Source organism: Xiphias gladius, chromosome 4 (genome assembly GCF_016859285.1).
Source record: "Xiphias gladius isolate SHS-SW01 ecotype Sanya breed wild chromosome 4, ASM1685928v1, whole genome shotgun sequence".
In the NCBI taxonomy this organism is placed as follows: domain Eukaryota; kingdom Metazoa; phylum Chordata; class Actinopteri; order Istiophoriformes; family Xiphiidae; genus Xiphias; species Xiphias gladius.
In genome coordinates, this window is record NC_053403.1 from 21443861 (window position 1) to 21465892 (window position 22032).

At 37.0% G+C, this 22032-nt stretch overlaps 1 protein-coding gene across 1 annotated transcript in view; it reads right to left on the reverse strand.

Moving 5' to 3' along the window:
• Positions 1 to 235: 235 nt before the first annotated feature.
• ptchd4 (patched domain containing 4) overlaps positions 236 to 22032 on the reverse strand; it is a 48258-nt gene continuing 26461 nt past the window's right edge. The window contains exon 3 of the mRNA XM_040125835.1: positions 236 to 1911. Within this exon, the coding sequence (XP_039981769.1) occupies positions 236 to 1911 (1676 nt within the window). The remainder of the gene's footprint in view (positions 1912 to 22032) is intronic.

Here is a 22032-nt window from a genome sequence, read left to right on the forward strand (position 1 = left end):
TTTGTGCAAATGAGATACACTGTCCAGTCTTAAGGACTGAATGACTGACCAGTGGGGCTGCGCTCTACTCTGGCCAGCTTAGCTGCTATTGGTTAAGAGTGACAAATGCCCACTCCTTAGGGGACATATCAGACTCCCCTGGACCTCTAGAGGTGCCTCACAATTGAAGAACACCTCTCATCCACCAATAACTGATGGATACCCACTGATGTGCACTGCTAAAATTACAAACCACTCAGACGTTTGTAACATGATCAGGATTCTCCCTGACTTCAATGCACTCTATCTCCTCCCTTTCTCTTTCCCTCTCTCTTTCCCGCTCCCTCTCCCGCTCTTTCCGCTTGGCCCGTTTCTTTTTTTTGTGTCTCTTTTTGGATGGCGGGAAGAAGGTCAGGAAGACTGGCAGGATGATGAAGCAGTGTAGCACAGTGCAGCCCGCAGTGAGGAGGGAGCACTTGAACAGTGTGTAGGTCAGATTGGAAGGCACAAACACCAGGGGCATGATCCCAATCACAAAGCAGGATGTGTTCTGCAGGATGGCAGCCCCGTGCTCCTCCAGTGCTAACTTGATGCACTGCGTCCTAGTGTGCTCTGTGGCCAGCACAAAGGTGTACAGGTGTGGTGCACAGTGATCCATGGCGAAGTTGAGGGTATAAATAAGGCACAGGATTGAGATGCTGTCCATGCCAACGTTCCAGAGGGTCATCAAACCCAAGACGCCCAGCTCTACAGACGTAACCGTGAGGATGAGCCAGAAGTTCCCCAAGGGGTTGATGACCAGGAAAAAAGTGAGAATGAGCATAGTGAGTATGCTGAAGCCTGAGGTGAGAATGGGTGAGATTACAGAGGAGCTGTAGCGGTCCATGAACACAAATGTGGGATTGAAGGCAATGAACTTGATGCTGTTGATTAGCATCAATGGACGAAGCTTTTCCAATAGCTCAACCACCTCTTCTCGCTTCTTCTCAGTCGTCCGCGCCACCAAGTACAACCGTGAGGCAATAATATCGTACTCGTCAGTCTCACGATTCTTGGAGAATATGATGTCCTCAGTGAAGTGCTGGTACTCTGGGCTGCGCAGGAAAGAGCCTTTAAGGATGGTGATGAAGTCACTCTTGGTTGATGCACTCACATTCACCACCCGCAGGTAATGGAAAAAGTTGTCCATCCAGGAGATCTTGTTGAAGCCATGACTCAGAGTCTTAAGGTGGTCCTGCACCGTGGAGTTCCAGTAATCGATGGGCTCGTAAATGTAAAACCCGATCACAGGACTGTAGTTACTGAAGTATTTCTGCTGGGTCAGAGCATACGAAACACTCGGAGAGTTACTAGCCAGCAGGTTGACGATATTTGATCCATCACTGATTTGTAAGCATCCCATGAATGAGAAAGAGGCGTAGATGAGATAGAGAATCACCACAAAGGGTTTGACATAAGTGTTGGTAATCCACTCTGTGTAGTGCTCTCGAAGGAAGTGCTGTATGAAGTGATTCTGGTATGGGACACTGTCATGGTGCGTGGACAGGTCATGGCCGTCACTCATCATAGTTTTAAACCATGTGGGCTGGCGGTCCAAATACTCCACTGAGGGGATTTTACAACAGAAAACACTGTGATAGCGGTTCTGCTCCAGCTGTCCGGCAAACACCAGGCAGGAGCCATAGAAAGAAAAAACGTAGAAGTAGTTGACCAGTATGGCGACACACATGCTCTGGCAGAAAATTTTCACTGACTCAATGTTGGTAAAAGGGCTAGCTCCCATGCCGAAGGTGATGATGTAGAGTGAGCTGGTCATGGTGTAGCACACCATCACGTCAGCAAAAGCGTCCGCCACACGTTCCTTGAAGGGAAGGTTTTCCCTCGTTCTCCTCCAGCCTGCTAGCAGTTCGAAAACTCCTTTGGTTCCATGGCCTAAAAAATAGAGAGAGAGATGTATTAACACTGTGTACATCAAAAATGATATAGTCTGAAAAATTGTTTTATTTGCATGATATGATAATTTCTAGGAATTGAAATGGTCCATGTTTCAGAAGGATTTCAGATATATTTCAGATATATTTTCAAGCTACCAATTTATCAGTGGTCTTAAAGGGGGTATATATAAGTATTTTAGTTTAAAACATTCAAAAATGTATTAAAATTTTCAACAGAATGTGAAGAAATAAAAGTTTTAACATTTTTGTCAAAGACGTCTATATATTCTGTTGCACAGATATCTACTGAAGTTCGCATTCTAACCAGCTAGCCCTGGCCTGTTCTGTCTCGTAATACCACTTTGTGTCTCAAGAGGCAATAGTGAGGCAATAGTGAGTCTGCCCTAAATCCAACATGAGAGGATGAAGAGTAAGTAGTAACGGAGAGTGGGCTTTAAACCTGTGTTGCAGCAATCTTCTCTTGGCGACATTCCTTCACTCATTCCTCAAGCTCAGTTATTCATGCTGCTGCTCTATCTGCTCTCTCTTGCATCTCTTGTTCTCTCGTTGCTCGTCCTCTACTCCTGTCACCACTAAATCTTCCTTGTCTCTGACTGGGCATACTTGGTGTGAAATCATCGACATCAGTCTAACAATAACTGAAGAAAACAGCCGACCACTTACATAGTCAGATTTCAAGGTAAACCTGTGTTGAAAACATTATTCCCCAATCCATTCAAGTTTGGCAAAATGTCCACAACTGCCCTATGCTGAGGTTAGATTTATTCAAGCTAACGTCAGCTCAGGGTTAGGGTTGAAACTTGTTTTTGAGTGGCCAGTTAACCCAGTCCCAGAACAAGCACACAGGATGCTCTCATGCGCACCCTGAATGACAGGTACACAGAGTAAAAACTTTTTTGATGGTCCACTGATGCGGCAGCCCTGTGGGGTTTCTATACTGGCAAGGCTGCTAAACAATTTTATTATGACAAGACAGATTAAAATACATTTGAACAGCCTTGGTCTGACTCCTTTAATAGACAGATAGACTTTGAGTCAATGAATTGTACACCATCCTCTCTATCATGCATGAGTAAACAGCATCCAAATCTTTCTGCAGCAGGCACATTCATATGAGTGAAGTCTTTAGAATAATCTCCACTCAAAAATGCAGACTTAAATACACAATGTTCAACACATATAGTCAGTAGTGCACAATCTCCTGCACAGGAACACCCAGCCACCCATGCACACTGTTCGTTTATTTGTATAATGCCAGAGCTGCATTTCTGATTCTTATGAACACTAGAATTAATTTAATGTTCCTCCGCCATGCAAATATTTCAGTAACACTGAACGATGTATTTGGCTCATCTGTATGTTTCCAACATCAGCTTTAAAATATTCCTTTCAGATCTAGCAGGTGGACAGGGCAGAAACAGGGATTGCACCCTAGAGAGTATTATAAATTTCCCCATGTTTGACACTGAGAAAAAAAAGTTAATTAACTATAAAGGATTAGGCCTATGTAATGAGTCGACTAGATGGCTTTCCTGCTTTTAGTTTTATTAAGCTGTGCTGCAAGTCAATTAGTTAGTCAGTTGGTTTAGAGGGTGTGGAGACAGAGAAAATGTACACCCTTGGTTTTTCCAATGTTAAACCAGGGGCATTCGCATGTGTTTTCCTTCACCAGTTACCAAATAGGATGTTAAGTAGTAGTAGTCATTATTTTAGACATGACTGGAAAAGCTGAGGGATTCATTACAGAGATTGAGTGATAACAACAATGAGCCCATTCGGTAAAATGTCCCTGGTTAGTATCAGTACTAACACCCCTGAAGAAGGATTCTGACAAAGATGTTTTTAACAATGTGGTAACTAGCACTTATGTTATGATGTTATAATCTTATAATCTTTTCTGTTTGGATGTAATGATTCACTTAAATTACAATATACTGTACACAAACACACACATACACACATACACACACACACACACACACACACACACACACACACACACACACACACACACACAGACGCACTCACAGACACACACACACACACACACTCGCACACACAGTACAGATTATATATATATATACATATTCATTTATGTGTGTGTGTGTGTGTGTGTATAAACTTTATATACACAGTATATACGGTGTGTGTATATATATATATATATTTGTATATACACATTTATACATATAATACCTATACCTACCAACCTATATTGTCTATTTGTTCTTTATAACTTCAATTTATTAATTAAAAAAACTGTTGATTAATTTTCTTCCAATGGAGTAGCCGATAATGCATGCTCTGCAATTTTTCAATTAAAGTATTCAGAAAAATTAAACTTGCAATTTTCTAAAAAGGCTCAAATATCCTATCCAGGACAGCAGATATGTGAATATGAAAGTGTGGCCTTCTCACATTTTCCCCTATATCTTTGAGGATATTTGACATGAGAAGTTCATTCTATCAAAGGAATATAAATATCAATTTTTGGGGAATAATTTTGTCTCTATGAAACATGATGGCTGGTAGTTAAAATGTTGCCCTAAGTTGAATGGTTTATCATCTGTCTTACAGCTCAGTGTTTTTCTTGACATAGTAGAAGCAGTTGGATTGCAGGGGTTTGTTGCACCAGCTATTTGGAAGTTCAGATTTAAAATGTAAAGTGTAAGTGTTTAGTAAATGAAAATTAAGGCACTACTAAATTAAAATGGGTTGCACTACTTAAACTAGTTCTTATGTAGAGATGACTAAATTCTTAAACCCAGTAACTACCAGGTATACCTGTTAAACGTCTGAAAGAACCAGCTGGCAGAACTAACGTCAGCTTGACCCATTTTGATTGAAGAATCAAATGCAATGGGTAATACAGAAGAAGGACATATCTGATCTGACACAAATGTTCTTCAATAATGATGTAAATTGATAAGATAAATTTCACAAAAATAACACAGTATACATCAAATTATAAACAATAATGCCAACAAAAATCAGGCTAAATGACCAAACAATGTCTGTTGGGTTAACTTAATCAAATATTTAACATGCATTCTAAACTGCACGATTTGCGCATATAAAAATAATACAAAGTAATACCTACATTCACTAAGAAGTGACAGTTGCGTTTAATTTAGTGTTATGTTATGCTACCACTTGTGATGCTGCATTGACTTCCTGATGCCGGATGCAACGGCTGTTTGTAAGTCTAAACATTCTATTTGTAAAGCAAATCTTAACTAAGTGGAGATTTAAGCATCACTAAATTCAATCAGATCTCACCACAACAAGTAGTTCTTATGTAGTTATGTGTTACTTAATATTTACATCAACTAACTGCTAGGTCTAACTGTTGCGTGGGTAACTTAAGTAACTGACAAAGATAACATCAACTTGCTACTAAATGGAAACCATTTAGAGTGAGGAGTAAAATTGGTAATATGCAATATAGTGACATATCTTATAGGACACTTGATTAAAATGCCGTTTAATAATAAAGTAAACTGAGAAGGTTTAAAAAATACATTCAGAAATACACACACTATAAGTCAAATTATAAAATGTTATTCTAATAAGTGTTGGTGTTAGCCTAACTAACTCACACTATTCAGTCATTTGGTCTAAGTGTAACCAGAAATTTACCCCAAGGGTTAACTTTGTCAATGAAAACTACGATGAAAAATATTCACTGACAACCTAACTTTCACAACCAAAATGAGATTGAAACTAAATAGAAAGTAACCTTTGAAAACAAGAACTATGATAAAATGCATCATTAAATAAAAACTAAATGATTATTCAACAATCTGCATGCATCTGCGGAACTTCACAGCGTAGCTCCTGATTATTAAAACAGGATCATGTGCAGAACAAAATACCTCTTTTTCAGAAGTTGATATGGCTGCTTGACCTATTGCACAGCCTTTAATAAGAAGCATCTTGCAATGTTATGTCTCTGTCAGTAATGTTATCTGAAGTTACTTTTTATTGACTAAATCAATGTATATTCCACTGACAATTAGATAAGAATTAACAACAAAAAGATGGGACAGACTACAAAAACATGCAGGTAGCACTGGGACATTTATAAAAAGGTAAGATAATGTAAAATGCTGTGGATAACGTTAATGATACTGTCAGTTGGATATCTTTCATATTGTTTTCAGAAGGAATGAAGGAATATCGACAGTCCATCTATAATCATCCTCTAGATTTTTGCTAAAAAAATGCCAATGTATTAATGTTATCTGACATTTTAGTTTCTCCTCTCAAACTAAACCAAAACAATGAACAGTACTAGTGAATCCAGCTTCTGAATTACTTGCTGCTCTGTAGTGGAGAGAACAGGTAGCTGTGTCCTTTTTGTTCCAAAAGACTAAAACTAAATCAAAATCAGGTGTAGAAATTAACAGTTTCCCCCTCACTCTAGTTACTGAAACCTTAGGAAAGACTGAAAAAGCAGGAGGGAGAGCAGCACATGGTTCGGAGCATGACTGAAGCTAAATGCTAATCATCTTTTGAGGAAACTGACAGTTCTCTCAATGTCTGAAGGCTGAAAGATGCAAAACTGAACATCCACATTTTTACTGGGGCCTCTCTGACTGTTAGGAAATACGAATGGAAGATGAAGAAAGAGGGGGTTGGGGTAAGATAGCAGCCAAGATTTTTGCAGTGATAAAACTAAACCAGTGTCCCCTAAACAATGGAGCACACACGCACACACACACACACACACACACACACACACACACACACACACACACACACACACACACACACACACACACACACACACACTATGAATCTATAGAGAAGACCAGAGTCCCATTTGTTGATGCTCTTGTCATCTTCACCCACACAAAGACACCCACACACAGACACAGTCTAGAACAAACACACACATAGAATCAGCAAATGAACAAGTCTATCTCCAAGGGATACTGACTAACCACCACTTAGTGTTGCTGGTACAGGAGGACGTAGAGCTGGTAGATGCTCAGGTCACTAAAGTACTGCAGTCTTGTTTTATTCAACTGAGGCAAATCACCAAACTCATGTTGTGATTCTCTAATTTTCAGGCCGAGAGAATGTCTCTGCCAAGGAGGTTATGTAATCACCCATGTCAGGTTGTTTGTTGGTTTGCTTGTTTGTTTATTTGCCAGCAGGATTATGCAAAAAGTACTGAACTGATTTGCACCGAATTTGGTGAAGGGATGGGGCATAGGCCAGGGAAGAATCCATAACATTTTTGGGCAGATCATTTACTATTTTTTTCTCTGAAGTCTGCTGTATGTTGTTTGATATTGGCCTTGGCGGAGGTCTGCACTCTACTGTGCGGGTTTTCTAGTTATGTACTTTATTTTAGTCTCAGTATGCACTTAGACTCACCACCTCAGTGTTTCTCAAATCTGGCTATGGTCTTGGTTGTTTCTTGTTTGGTTGTTGGAAATTTTAAAACCATAAATACTGGAATAGCTGGTGATAACCTTTGCCAATTTTCACCTACAACAGTGATGAATTTTTGAACCAAGACAGCAGCTGTAAAGAACAGCTCAGTGCTTCTATACATAGCATTCACTGAATCACCAGTTCCCCTTTTGTTTAATAGGGGGTAGTCTGTGCTGTCTGCCAGCCACTGCAGCAGTGTGTCAGGAAACAGGGATGAATAAAGAGGGGAAGAAAGATGAAAATCTGTGGCTCAGACTTGGAAGGATGAAAAGGCAAGAGGCTTTGTATTTCAAGAATCTCCAAGGTGCAGGTACAGCCTGAGTGGATTCTAAGAGGGCAGTGTGTCACTGGCTTTCCTGTAGACTATTTTCTGCCCAAAAGAGAGGTGGAGGGTAAAAAAAAAAAAAGCCTTATAGTCTCAAAGCCTGACCACAGCAATTTCGCAAGGAGGAAGTCCTGCTGCAGAAGAGTAATCCAAACTCAATAAAAACAGATTAGGTGAATGGAAGCAAGGATGAACACAGAGGAGCCCAAAAGCAACCTCCACGTCCAAATCAATATTTGGGTGATAACACTCTGTATAAACCCCAGTCTCTCTTTTTTACAACCATAAAGGAAATTTCCACGATTTATCTCTTAATTTCAAATGTACATTTCTGCAGTGCTACCTACATTTGCTGGCCTGCCTAACTGCAGCTGTTAGCTCATACACTGTTTTTGCTGGAGGTGAGTTTAACTCTGCTGCAGGGGAATACATACAGAAGTAACGACTACTGAAACGACTACTATCATTACCCAGACTGCATGGTGAGACTAAAAAACTGTTATCAGGCAAAGAATCTGACTGCAATTAACGAAAACTAACAAGGGACTCATTCTTCACAGACTTAAACTTAAACTTAATAAACTTAATGGTTTATGAAAACATATTTTCTCATTCTGTTTCTTACTATGAGGAAAAGGCTCTTACATGAAGACACACTTTTTTTTCAAAGTTTGAAGTTTTGGTTATTTCACACAAGACAAATCTGCGGTTGTCTATATTTATATAGCGCTTTCAAAAAAATTCAAATCAAAACAACCAACCAATCAAAATTGTTGGGGCTACTTGCTTAGTTTGCCAGGCCACTGTCAATTGAATTTGATCAAACCACCCAAAACAGTCCTGATGAAGCAGATTTGCTGAGTTTATGACTAAAAACTCAACTAATACTTTTACTCTAATTATAATAACAGATGTTTTTTTTAGTCATGAATATTTGTTATAGATTTGAAACCAACTTTGCAAGGGGTTTTAAGGTATGGCAAACATTTAGATACACTTGATATTGACATGTTATTTTATTTTATTTTAGCTTAAGCTATAGTATTTTTGGCAGGTTTTATGTTAATTTTATTACTCTAAATGTGTTATAACAATGTTACTTTACCGTTGTTTTAACTGGCCCGGTATCCCTTGGAATTATGTCTATATTGGACAATTCTTCACTGCATGTTTTTATGTCCAATACCATTTTTAGTGCCAAGGTATTGTGCCATTTATATGGAGGTGTGGAGATCGGGTGGAGGTTGCATATGTAAAACATTCAACTTTAAGGCAAGAGACTGGAATTTGATTCATGTCAAAGACCTGAATTAATGTTTGCTTTTTTATTTTTATTTTTATTACCCATAACTATGTTTCAGTTGCCCAGCCCTAACCATACCCTAACTTTAGTTTAACCCTAACAATAACCACACTGTAATTGCTATGCATAGATTTTGCAGAGAGCCAGAATTTAAATAAGACCTTGAGTTTCTGTACATGTCTATGACTCAGCCATGCTCACAAGGATAATATTAGCAGGTTGATGGTTAGCCTGCATAGCCTGTTTACTATGTTCACCATCTTAATTTGGTGTGTTAGCATGCAAATATTTGCATGTAGCAATACGTTTAGTTGGGGGGTGAGGGGTGTTTTGGGGGGTGACATTAGTTTTGCAGGTATTTGTTCATAAACCAAAGAAATTGCATAAAGTAAAATTTTGACTTAAAGATGGTGCCAGAGGAAAATTCAGGGTTTCAAAGTGATTAAAAATCATCCTCTGGGGAACATGAATGTATGTACCAAATTTCACAGCATGCCATCCTATAGTTTTCTGGATATTTTACTTATACATGTTAACCTGCTGGTGGTGCTAGAGTTAATATCTATCCTATAAGTTGTCTAAATATTTCAGCCTGGACTGACCGACAAAGAGACATCACTGGCATCATTGAAAGCAATTTAGGGTTTTCTAGAATTGTCCAATACCTGGATTATGAGTAGGAGTCTAACAGGAATTGAAACAGATTTTCTGGAATTGTCCGAATTTGCATTTTTAAATCCTCTCCCTCTGGAAGAAAACCTCCAAAGTATGCTATTTTGCTGCTTTTCTGCAGCAAAATATGTTTATGTTTTAACATGTTTATGTCTTTTTTCTTGCCCTCTTCATCTCTCTCCAGCATCAGGGTTTTATTGTTGCAACAATCTAATAAAGTAGCTCCTTTATTAGAGGTGTAGTTATTTTTAGGTTAGCGAGCTCCCTGCATTTGTATGTACAGTGATCAGCCACAACTGTAATGTTGTGGCTATATGCACATCTTAATTTATTTATAGGCTGATGTTTCTGTTTGTGTCTGTGTGGTCTGTCTATACAGAATCAGATTTTGGTGTTTCATCTTGACCCTGGCAAAAAGGTCTCTTACATCAGATCCAGATAGTTAATTAATTTACTGCAGATGCTAAACTGTGAGAGTACATTAAAGTAAGTGTCTGTATTCGCTGTATAGCATTTTGTTGGAGTTGTGCAGTTTGGGATTTTGACTGAATTCTAAAAACAGAAAATGAGGAATGGAAAATGATTTTGGGATGTATAAACTGCCTTAAAATATTGCTCTCATTGTGCAGATATCAAACCAAACAGAACACACAGCCACCAAACAAATGAAATGCCTTTTTGATTCAGAATTTTTCTCAAATGATTAATATTTTACACAACTGTCACAGAAAACCCACAGCTATCAACAACACTCTGAAATAACATAAGAGAAAAACACTGCTGTCACAATGTCATCTTTGATGTGAAATGACTTCAAAAGCAATTAGTGACTTGCAATGCACAAAAATACCACAACAGACCAAAATATACAGTCGCAAAACGATGATGGACAGTTAACAAAAATGAGACCTTTTTGCTGTCAAAACATTACAAATTCAAGACCTCACGACTCTTTGATGCCATCCTTAGCGCTATAAAGAGGGGTCCTTTCAAAACCCCACTTCCTGGTGAATGTTCCCTTAAAAATGTAGTAGCCTCCTAGCATACCTGCTCATTGACTCTCATCGGTAAAAGTGGTTCTCATCCCAGTCAATATTCACACACTGACAGAAATGGCAAATCTAATGAGAGGGTGAAATGTAGGAGGTAGCATAGTGTGGTTTGTTCTAATTAATTATTTTTGTATTTTTTTCATTGTGTACAGAATCCAAAATATATTGTTTATAAAATTCATGGAAATTGTAAAAAAAAAAAAACAAGCTGTATAATTCTAAACAATATACCAAAATATAATTTTCTTACTTTTTGGAGATAAATCCTTTTTTTTCAGGCTACACATACTGTATATTTCAATGTATCAATCCATAGGCCTAGTTCTGATTTGGGGAAAATATCTTATAACAAATTAACAATTTAAATAACAAATAATCTAATTATTTATAACTAAGATTGCAATTTGATGCTTTTAATTTAATTGATTTGAAAATGATTTGGGCAGCTTGTATGGGCTACTTTTTGTACCATCTGAAAGGTTTTCCCAAATTAAAAATGAATCTGTATTAACGAATCCATACCTCCTCCTTTCCAATTAGAGTGATAGAGATTAACAGGACACTGGTAGATATGCAATGACTGATAATTGATGACCAAGTGAAGGCTTTTCATGTTTAATGTAATGTTATCCAAAAAACTTTAATTTTTTTGATGATAAAACCCTTTCCTGCATGTAAATAAAAAAGGCAGATTTTATTATGGTTAGGTGATTCTGAGGCTCTGATTGGGCTATTTGGTGTTAGTCATCTAGCAACAGTGCTGGCAGTCAGTCAGAGAAAAGTTTGCTTCATATTAAATTTATTTTAGCTGCTGTTTTGATTAAAAAAGAAAAACAATATAATATAATATTTAGTAAGATTTACAATGATCATTTCAAAAGTAAACACGAAAAATAGCAAATTTATTGATGAGAGCTACATACAAAGTTGTCCACTTAGGGTAACAATGACAAACTGCAGTTAAGTGATGTCTGATAGTAACACAACTTTTAATATCTGACTGGTGATCCCTAATGATACTGCTGAAAGCTCTGCACTCCATCTGTTTGAGCTAACGTTAGCTTCACAGAATGACAGGGCAACATTCAGCAACAGACACTGCTCTAAATATTGAAAGGCCCGATTCAAGTTGATAAATTTAAAATAGTGATATGAAATTTTAAAAATCTAAAGAGGGAGATTCAAATTACTGTTCAGTATCAACCAGTTTCTAATCATACTGTATCATCATCACTGTTTCACCAGCTCTTGGTCACTCCACAAATCTAGCCTGACAAGCTAGCTGCTACCTAATCAAAAGGATTAGAACAGTGTTTCTTTTTGGAAAAAACCAAGCATAAATAGTACGACACCAGCCTGCTGAGTACATAATAACCCGACAACAGCCTAGAGCTTCATTTTGTAGTTTGGCAAACTCAAATAATTTTTCAAGAGAGTTAAGCTAGCAAGCTGGACATTTAAGATAGCATAAATGACAGTTGATTAAATTTTTTAACCTCTTAAAGCATGTTAAGACACACTGAAGTTATATTCATAATTGTGGCTTAATTCATATTAATATACATTAATATACATTCTACATTCTTTGTCAGTCGTGTGTCCTCCATTAAAGCAGAAATTATTATAAATTCTCACAATTATGATAATCAACCTAAGGAAAAAAGGGCAGTCAAGTCAAAATTCACGGCGATTTCAGACCCTGAACTCTGCAAGATTGTATAAGAGAGTAGATCCTCTACCTGTTGTCTTGAATTATAAGTGATCTCAGAATTAACAGTGATGCATGCCAGTAAGGTCTCTTTTCAGATTCTTCTGGATATACTCTAAGTGCTGCGTTTGACTCAATTAACCCGGAAATTCTTATAGATCGCCTTGAGAATAGGTTTGGGCTCTCTGGTACTGTTTTAAACTGGTTCTGATTGTACATCTCAGGGAGGAAATTCTTGGTCTGTCTTGGTCCACTCCTTTTCCCGCTGTACATGCTCCCTTTTGGTGATCTCATTACGGAATCTAAACTAATTTTAATTTATTAAGAACTTAAAGGTCAAGCAGCACAGGTCTTAATAAATTAACTAAAACAAGGAAGAGGGAGCATATTACCCCAGTTTTAGCTACACTCCACTGACACCCAGTATCTCTAAGGTTCTTTTACTTGTTAATAAAGCTCTTAATGGTTTGGGACCAGCTTCCATTGCAGACTCTTTTTGTTTTATAATCACGAGCTCTTAGAGCTTCCACAGCTGGGTTTTTAAAACACAAAATCACACATACAAGAAAACAGGCAGCACAGCTTTTTTAAACTGTGCTCCAAAACTATGGAATACCCTACCAAGAGCTGTAAGAGATGTAGGCTCTGTGAACCTTTTTAAATGACAGCTGAAAACCTCACTACTTAATTTTGCTTTTAATTAATGTCGTTCTTGTTGATTTTTTTAGTATTCTTACTGGGTTTTGTTTTTTACATTAATTTTACCATCTATTGTCTAATTTTTTTGTCTTTTCATGCACCCTTACTTTAGTGTGCTACATTACGTGAGCTACATCTCCTGTCTGAAAAGTGCTCTATAAATTAGTAATTATTATTATTATTATTATTATTATTATTAAAACACTCTTTTCAAAGGTGATGCAAATTATTATGCATCATCATCAATGTTCACTATCCACCATCTGTTGGTCATTTACACTTGACAAGTGCCTTAGGTAGCTGCTAGATCATCAAGTTGAGAAAATTAAGCATAAATAATAAAGAAACCAGCACGCAGGGAGTATGCTGACCAGATGACAGTGAAGAGCTTAATTTCACCAGCTTGAAAATTTTGTTTGTCTGCAACTATTGTTGTTTAAGTTGGCAAAATTAACATCCATATATGGGTTAAATTTGTCAATCAATAAAAATGAAAAGCAATGTGGAATTGCAAAACCATCCAACATAAACTGCAATCCAAATTTACTATCATTCCAAAATATGATAAAGGGTTGCAATGGGTAATGCAAAGAAATGTGACCTGCACTAAAAATCACAGCTAGTATTGCCCATCTTTTGTTGACTGACAGTTTATCAGACCAATACTCAATTACCTCTTTTTTTTTGCATTTCTTATTATTGGCTTCCAAGTCACAGTTTTCCTAGGCGTTCTTAGCTCTACCTCTCTTGAAAATCTTATTCTTTCCAATTCCAATCATCATTTCTCATCTCTTTCAAAGCCTGAACATGAAAGTGCTGCTAGAGTGTGATGCAGACCTGAGGCCATCAGCCAAAGTGGTCTCAAATCCATTGTGTCCATTAGTCCCCATTGCAAATCAATGAAGAATTATACAGCTGCCCGATTAATGGCACATAATGTTACGCTTGGAAGGATCTGATTTGATACCTCTAGTGCTGAATAAAATTCTGTCACATTTTACTGCATACTGGTAAATAAATTAATAAGAATAATTAAAGTTAAATACTTTATGCTGTAGTTTGAATTTAAATACGTTAGCATTAGCAGCATTAGTTCAGAGATGCACTGATCATTTTGCATAAGAGCATGAGAGTATGTGGTAATGCATTTCATCCAGGTATGTCCTCAAGTCATTTTCATGCTACATGTGTGACATGCACATGTGTTTCTCATTGGTTTTCCCAGCACCTACCTGCCTGTTTGTCATTACCAGGCAGATTCATGGTTATGTTGAGTAGAGTGTGCTGCTTGTGTGTGTGAGAGTGTTTGTGTTGGTTAACTGTCTCATGACCAGGGAACTCTGACAGTAATGTGAAGATCAATACTTTCTGACACAACAAGGAGAAGCCACATATGACACGTATAAATCTACAAGCAGACATACACACATACACACACACACACACACACACACACACACACACACACACACAAACACTTGTACTTCTATCTTTGTGAGAACACTCATCGACATAATGTATTCCCAACTAACTAACTTCAACCCTTACCCTAACACTAACCTAAATCTAATTCAAACCTGTCTGAGGACAGTCATATCTTAAAGAACTTATAGTACCCTATTACCCCAGTAGAACACTGCGCTCCCAGAATGCAGGCTTCCAGTTGGGTCAGGGAGGCAGACACCCTCTCCATGTTTAAAAGTGGGCCTAATACCTTCCTTTTTGATAAAGCTTATAGTTAGGGCTGGCTCAGGCTTGACTTGAACCTCTAGTTATGCTGCTATAGGCCGAGGCTGCCAGGGGTGATGCACCAAGCTCCTCTCTCCTCCTCTCCCTCTCTATCTGTACGCATTCATATCCCATGAATGCTTGTTACTAACTAACTTCTTCTCTCTCCCATAGTTTTGTGCTTTTTCGTCTCTCTCCTCTTTCCTCCTGTCGGTTTCTGTAGGTATTTCTACGCCTGGTGCTGCAGAGTCTGGATCTATGACTGCCCCCATACTGCCCCCATAATCCTGCTCAACACCCACTGCTTCAATTATGATGATTATCATTATCATTGTTTTATTTAGTCTTATTATTATTAGTATTAACCCTATTAGTTAAGTATTAGTTTTATTATTAGTCTGATTATTATTGTACATCTTTATGTGGTACCTGTATTGTGCTATGTTCTCTTTCCTCCCTTCTATGCGTACTTTAATCCACAGCAATTGAGTAGGTGATGAAATCTTTTTCTTTATCTTTGAGCTGTGATTGCAAATTGGCAGCTAGCTCATCCGCTCAACTCGAAAGTGTATGGTTTTGACCTGCTCTATATGAAAAGTGCCCTGAGATAACCTCCATTATGAGTTGGCGCTATATAAATAAAATTGATTTGAATTGAATTGAATTATGCACGGCCACAAAGTTAGCTTCCATAATTTGAGATAATTTTATAGCTGTTAAAGTAATCCTAGTAGCAAATTGCATACATGTCCACATGGCAAATATTACATACATATATGATTGGTAATCTTGTAATATTATTGTAGCTGAAGTTAGCAAGGGGTGTAAACAAACTATGTCTAACTACTTGTGGTAAAACCTTAGAATGTATATAAAGGATAAAACATATTATAACATTGGGTTTTAAAATTGGTTCTACTAATCTAAGGTTACGTTACCATACTTGGTAAGTGTTAAGTGACAGCAGGTTGTCAACAGTGTTAAGATACAGGTACAAAATGATTAAGTTATTAGATTTAACTGTTGGTGTCTCAATCTTCTGTTCGTCAAGAGCCAGCAGATCAGCACATGGAAATGAGATAATTTAACTAAGTTAACATTACACCACAGAGCACTATTGATTAATGTGTATTCTTTGGTATTCTCTGGGATTAAATTAATGAAGTACAGTTCAATGCATGAGTCAATGTTATGAGTATGCATTAATATTAATTATCTTCGTTTAAGTGTTTGTAGGCTATTTTTTGCAGGTCCTGTTCATTTCATTGTTGATGATAGGCATCAAAAGATATGATGCGGAACAACCTTGGTGTTGATGGTATTTCCATCCACTGGGTCAGCTGGGGGGGTCTGGGGTGGAAGAGCCTTCTCCTCTTCCTCAAGAGCAGTACCAGATTTCCTCCTCATCCACTGCGGTGGGAATGACTTAGGGGATGTATCAAGCACCCCCCTCATCACAGCAATGAAGGAGGACCTGCACAACCTCCACCTGTGGACCTATCCAGACATGAAGATCATCTTCTCTGGCATCACCCAGACATGCAGGTGGAAGGCTGTGCCAATCTGGAGAAGTCTGACAAGGCTTGCAGGTTTGTGAACAGTGTTATGGGCACATACTGTATGTTAATTGTTTAAGTGGCAGCTTTGTACATCACCCTACATGAGGTTTGACACTCCTGGGCTATTTTTGCACAATGAAGTTGATTTCACTACTAGGGGAAATAATATTTTTAAAAAAGTTTTGTTGAGTCCATTAAAGCCTAACTTTGGCAAAAATTAAATGTCCCTGTGTGACAGTTTGTTCACTGCTGAAGTTGAGTCTTAATGGATTTTTTTTTTAGCACCCAACATAGCCCACATTTTCATGCCTTACATGATGAGTGTTTTTTTTGTCAATATTGTATTTTTTTTATTTTATTTTAACACTTGTGGACATAACACTGTTCATTCTTATCAGGTGTTCCTCGTTTCCTGGACCCTCTCCTATTCCCTCCCCACATTTATTCCCTTAAAACCCCAGTCTTACAACCCCATGGTCTTTGATACTCCCTGCCCCCATGCCAGATGTAGCTGTAACAAATTGTAAATACTTTTAAACATTAGAGTTCATATTTCATATAGTTCATAGTCCTCAGTTATTATAGTTAATATCAGTGTGTTGTTCCAATAGCATGACTTATTTAAGAAAGAGCTTGTTACTGGGAAAAATTTACATTCAAATACTACTTTTTGTCCCTTTAATACTGACCTAATTAAACCAAGAAATTGTTAACATGAATAGACTTCTTCTGCTGTGAGCCTGCTACATATAAACTGTCTCACACACAAGGACTCATGATGAATAATGGCTCCTGGACTTTTTGCACCTTACCTCTCTTACTTATAGACTACAGCAGTTGTTTTTCAAATCTACATTACAACCAACCTACAGACTGTTGCACTATGCTCACTTTAATTGTAAAGGCAGCTTTCACTCCTTTACCCAGGCTTTGGACTTTACTCTTAAAGGGTACAGACTGCTGCAGTCTGTGCCGTAAGATATATATGAAGTATTATTTTTATATTGTGCTTTCTCATGTCTACCATATCTACTGTAATTATAATTGTTACTAAAAATTATGTTATACTGAGATTCAACTTCCTCTTTCTATTATGCATACTTGTATTGTGACAGTTAAGGTCACCTCTACCTTGATCCATGTGTATTTTTTTTTATTTTATTTTAACACTTGTGGACATAACACTGTTCATTCTTATCAGGTGTTCCTCGTTTCCTGGACCCTCTCCTATTCCCTCCCCACATTTATTCCCTTAAAACCCCAGTCTTACAACCCCATGGTCTTTGATACTCCCTGCCCCCATGCCAGATGTAGCTGTAACAAATTGTAAATACTTTTAAACATTAGAGTTCATATTTCATATAGTTCATAGTCCTCAGTTATTATAGTTAATATCAGTGTGTTGTTCCAATAGCATGACTTATTTAAGAAAGAGCTTGTTACTGGGAAAAATTTACATTCAAATACTACTTTTTGTCCCTTTAATACTGACCTAATTAAACCAAGAAATTGTTAACATGAATAGACTTCTTCTGCTGTGAGCCTGCTACATATAAACTGTCTCACACACAAGGACTCATGATGAATAATGGCTCCTGGACTTTTTGCACCTTACCTCTCTTACTTATAGACTACAGCAGTTGTTTTTCAAATCTACATTACAACCAACCTACAGACTGTTGCACTATGCTCACTTTAATTGTAAAGGCAGCTTTCACTCCTTTACCCAGGCTTTGGACTTTACTCTTAAAGGGTACAGACTGCTGCAGTCTGTGCCGTAAGATATATATGAAGTATTATTTTTATATTGTGCTTTCTCATGTCTACCATATCTACTGTAATTATAATTGTTACTAAAAATTATGTTATACTGGAGATTCAACTTCCTCTTTCTATTATGCATACTTGTATTGTGACAGTTAAGGTCACCTCTACCTTGATCCATGTGTATTTTTTTATTTTTTATATATTTTTTTTAAGTAGTTCAGTAGTTATTTAATTCATCCATTTATTACATTATTTTATATATCTTTCTGGCGTTATTGATGGATACTAAAATGGTTGAAATTAATGCAATTTTTAATGTCCAAAAAAGGTATTTATGAAGCTATTGCCCTAAGTTTGTCGAATGTTTTTATGGTGCATATTTGGTATAAATTTTAACAATAAGAAAATGCACAGTATTGCAATCAAGAACACATTGATGAAGTTTTTGCCAGAATTTATAGTTAATTACAGGGCTATTTCTATGTTAGCTTTAACCAACAACATGAATAATAGGAATTTTTATTAAATTTATAAAAAAAATAACAGAAAACTGTGATCACAAATTGAAAAGGCATATTAAACACATTTTTGAATTACAAAAACTGTAGTTATGAATAAAACTAATGAACATGCAATGACTTCTTGTAAGTCTCCATCATGAAATATCGATTACTTAACCTAAGTGCTTCAAAATCTAACTGTCCAAATCCCCAGTACACACTAAGGAATTTGTACTTACTTCTAAAGTGGTAACAGCAGCACACATCTGTTACAAGAGTGACATTTTGCTTCTAGGTGCACTTCTGGTTGGCCAGTTCCAGCTGTTTCCTACTGAAGAGTATTTTGATGTCAAATTGGGAAATACATTTTCCTTTGAAGGTGATGACTATGCAAGAGTTGATCCATCACTTAGTCATAGTTATATTTTAATATCATATTTTTAAAATTCTGTTATTACCCTCAGCTACCTAACACCAGCAGAAATGAAGTCAAAGGCAATTCAATTCAATTCAATTCAATTCAATTCAATTCAATTCAATTCAATTCAATTCAATTCAATTCAATTTTTTATTTATATGGTGCCAAATCATAACAGTTATCTAAGGGCACTTTTAATATAGAGCAGCTCTACTCTTTTTAATAATATTTACAGAGAGCCAACATTCGCCCATGAGTAAGCATTTGGCGACAGTGGCAACGAAAAACTCTAGTAATAATAATAATAATAATAATAATAATAATAATAATAATAATAATAATAACTGAAGCAGTTTGTGTTGAGCAGGATAATGGGGGAAATAGGTGGTTTGCAGTCACAGATCAAAGAAATTTAACCTGTAAATACTAAGGACAGAGAATAATAAATTTCTAAAAAGTTGATCTGTCCTTTAATCAGAGAAAGCTGAACTGGTTGTGGTTTTCTGGTATCATCATTAAGACCCATTTGAGAACGATGTTGAGAAGGATGTTGTCCATGCACCAAATACACGGCTCCATACATGAGGTCTTCCTTCTGTTGGCACTGGTGATTCAGTTTTCAAAGTGTGGATACCTTTCGAGTTACAGTAAAAGACAAACACTTTAGTTAAGACATGGTGGATCACAATGAATCACATACAGATACCAGCTTGTCAGGATAGGTGCATGAATGACTGCTTCATTGGAGGACTATCGTGTATGAATTTACAGCATTAAATAAACAAACTCCTACATGACAAATGTTCTTCTATGCATTGTGTACTGTACATAAGAACACACTTCTAACTTTCCTGTGATATGATCATTATGGGAATGAACAGCATTTCTAAATAGAGATTCTAGCGTGTATGTCATTTTAAAACAGTGGTCTATGCTAACAGAACGTCCTCATACTGAATATCAGACACACCAAAGTGGAAGAAAGACATCAGTGTAACACAGGACATAGTGTAATACATTAATACCAATAGTGGTTAATTTCAAAGTAACATGCTGGGAAAATCTCCTGTTTTGGGCTTTCTATGTACCTTAAGATAAGGCTGTAGTCACTTCATATTTAGATGAGGGATTTTTTTTTCTCCAGCTTATCTGCAACTTAAATGTTATATTTAACTGTAGTCAGTCACTACTTTGATCATATTATGGGTGTTTAATCTTCCAGTCTACATTGCAGTAAATAAGTCTTACAACCTGTGAATTTGTTTTAGCTCTAAATCAAACTTAAGAAGCAATTTCTATGATTTGTGTAAATTATGTCGTATCCCATTCGCTAATTTAGAATCCTCATTTCCTCTTTTCTCATCTCTCCCTTGTGTCCCTCAGCTTCCATAATCAGTTAACGCTAGCACTAGCTAGCTTGGTTCCCAAGGTGAATCCGTATTTCAACTGTGCTAATAATTGGGATGCTAATTGTCTTCTGTTCTAGGGTCAAAACACCTAAGAAAAAACATAACAAGTTTTGGGTTGGATTGTAAACATTATACTTAACTCAAAATTACATTAAAGTGCTTAAAAATTGGAAACCAGTAAGAAAATAAACATTTACTCACCAAAAAAACTGGATACCAGAATCCTCGAATGGTCTGTCAGCACAACTGACTGATGAACATGCCATAATTACGTTGAACTTATTACAAGCTATCAAACAGCATAACGTTCTTTGGAAAATGCCTACTCCACCAAAAAATAAAGTGAAATAACAGTAATTACAACACAACCGAATCCAGACTGGCTTCAGACCAGGCATGTCAATCACACCAGGCACACCCCCAAACATACCTCTCTTTAAAGCCTAATATGTAATTCATTATGGAATTATTTTCAGAAGGACCACCACAACACTGATCAGAAGGAATGAATTTAGTTAATGACACCATAATGACTTCTGGAAAAAAATTATCGACTTAGTCCCACACTTTTTGCCTTAAAGTGCAATACCTCAGTGGTATTGCACTTTAAGACATTTCCGCATTGGCTTCACTTTTCAGACCCAGAGTCTATGTCCATTTATATATACAGTTTATGCTCCCACTGTCTAAACTCAAACTGGTCATCACGAAGATAGGAGTGCACGCACACACACACACACACACACACACACACACACACACACACACACACACACACACACACACACACACACACACACAAACATGAGCGCACACTTAAGCTGTCACACATGTATGTGGCTTTAGTTAGTCACCTCAAAATTGGAACAACCCAGTTTTTTACTGTTACAGCAAATATCACACCCCAAAAGAACTAGTCCTCATAATCATGACAGCATGAAGGTGTGTTCAAGGGAGTAAACTGTCAAGTATTTAAGAAGACACACACACACAAACACAAACAAAATCAGGTGTGACTCTCTACTTGGTTGTGCAGCTGCTGTTGGAATCAGTGGCTGCCTGAGCAGCAGATATTGCACTTCGTTTAATGAGGTGAGAATTCATGTTCATTTGAAGGCTTTTTTAAGATACAGAAGTTAGGTATAGAGCGCTATCAGAGTAAACTGAAGCTTCGGTGCGAACATCTGTTTCGATGGGTAAAAAAAGGCTACATAACAATGATGTTATTGTGTGTTACTTATATTAGACAAGACTCAAATTAATTGGTAGCATTATCATTGTTATTATTATCATTATTATCATTATTATTATTCATTTGGCCCAGATCAGGCTATATTTTGGGGAACAAGCAGGTTTCTGTCAAGGCAGCAGGAAGGTCTTTAAAGGAAAATTTAATAATTTTAATATTTTGGCAATCTTTACAACTGACTAGGAAAAAAAATGCATTTAGACAATGAAATATGTTTTAAATAAATACCAGTTAACATTATTATCAAAGCATGAGTTAGAAGAA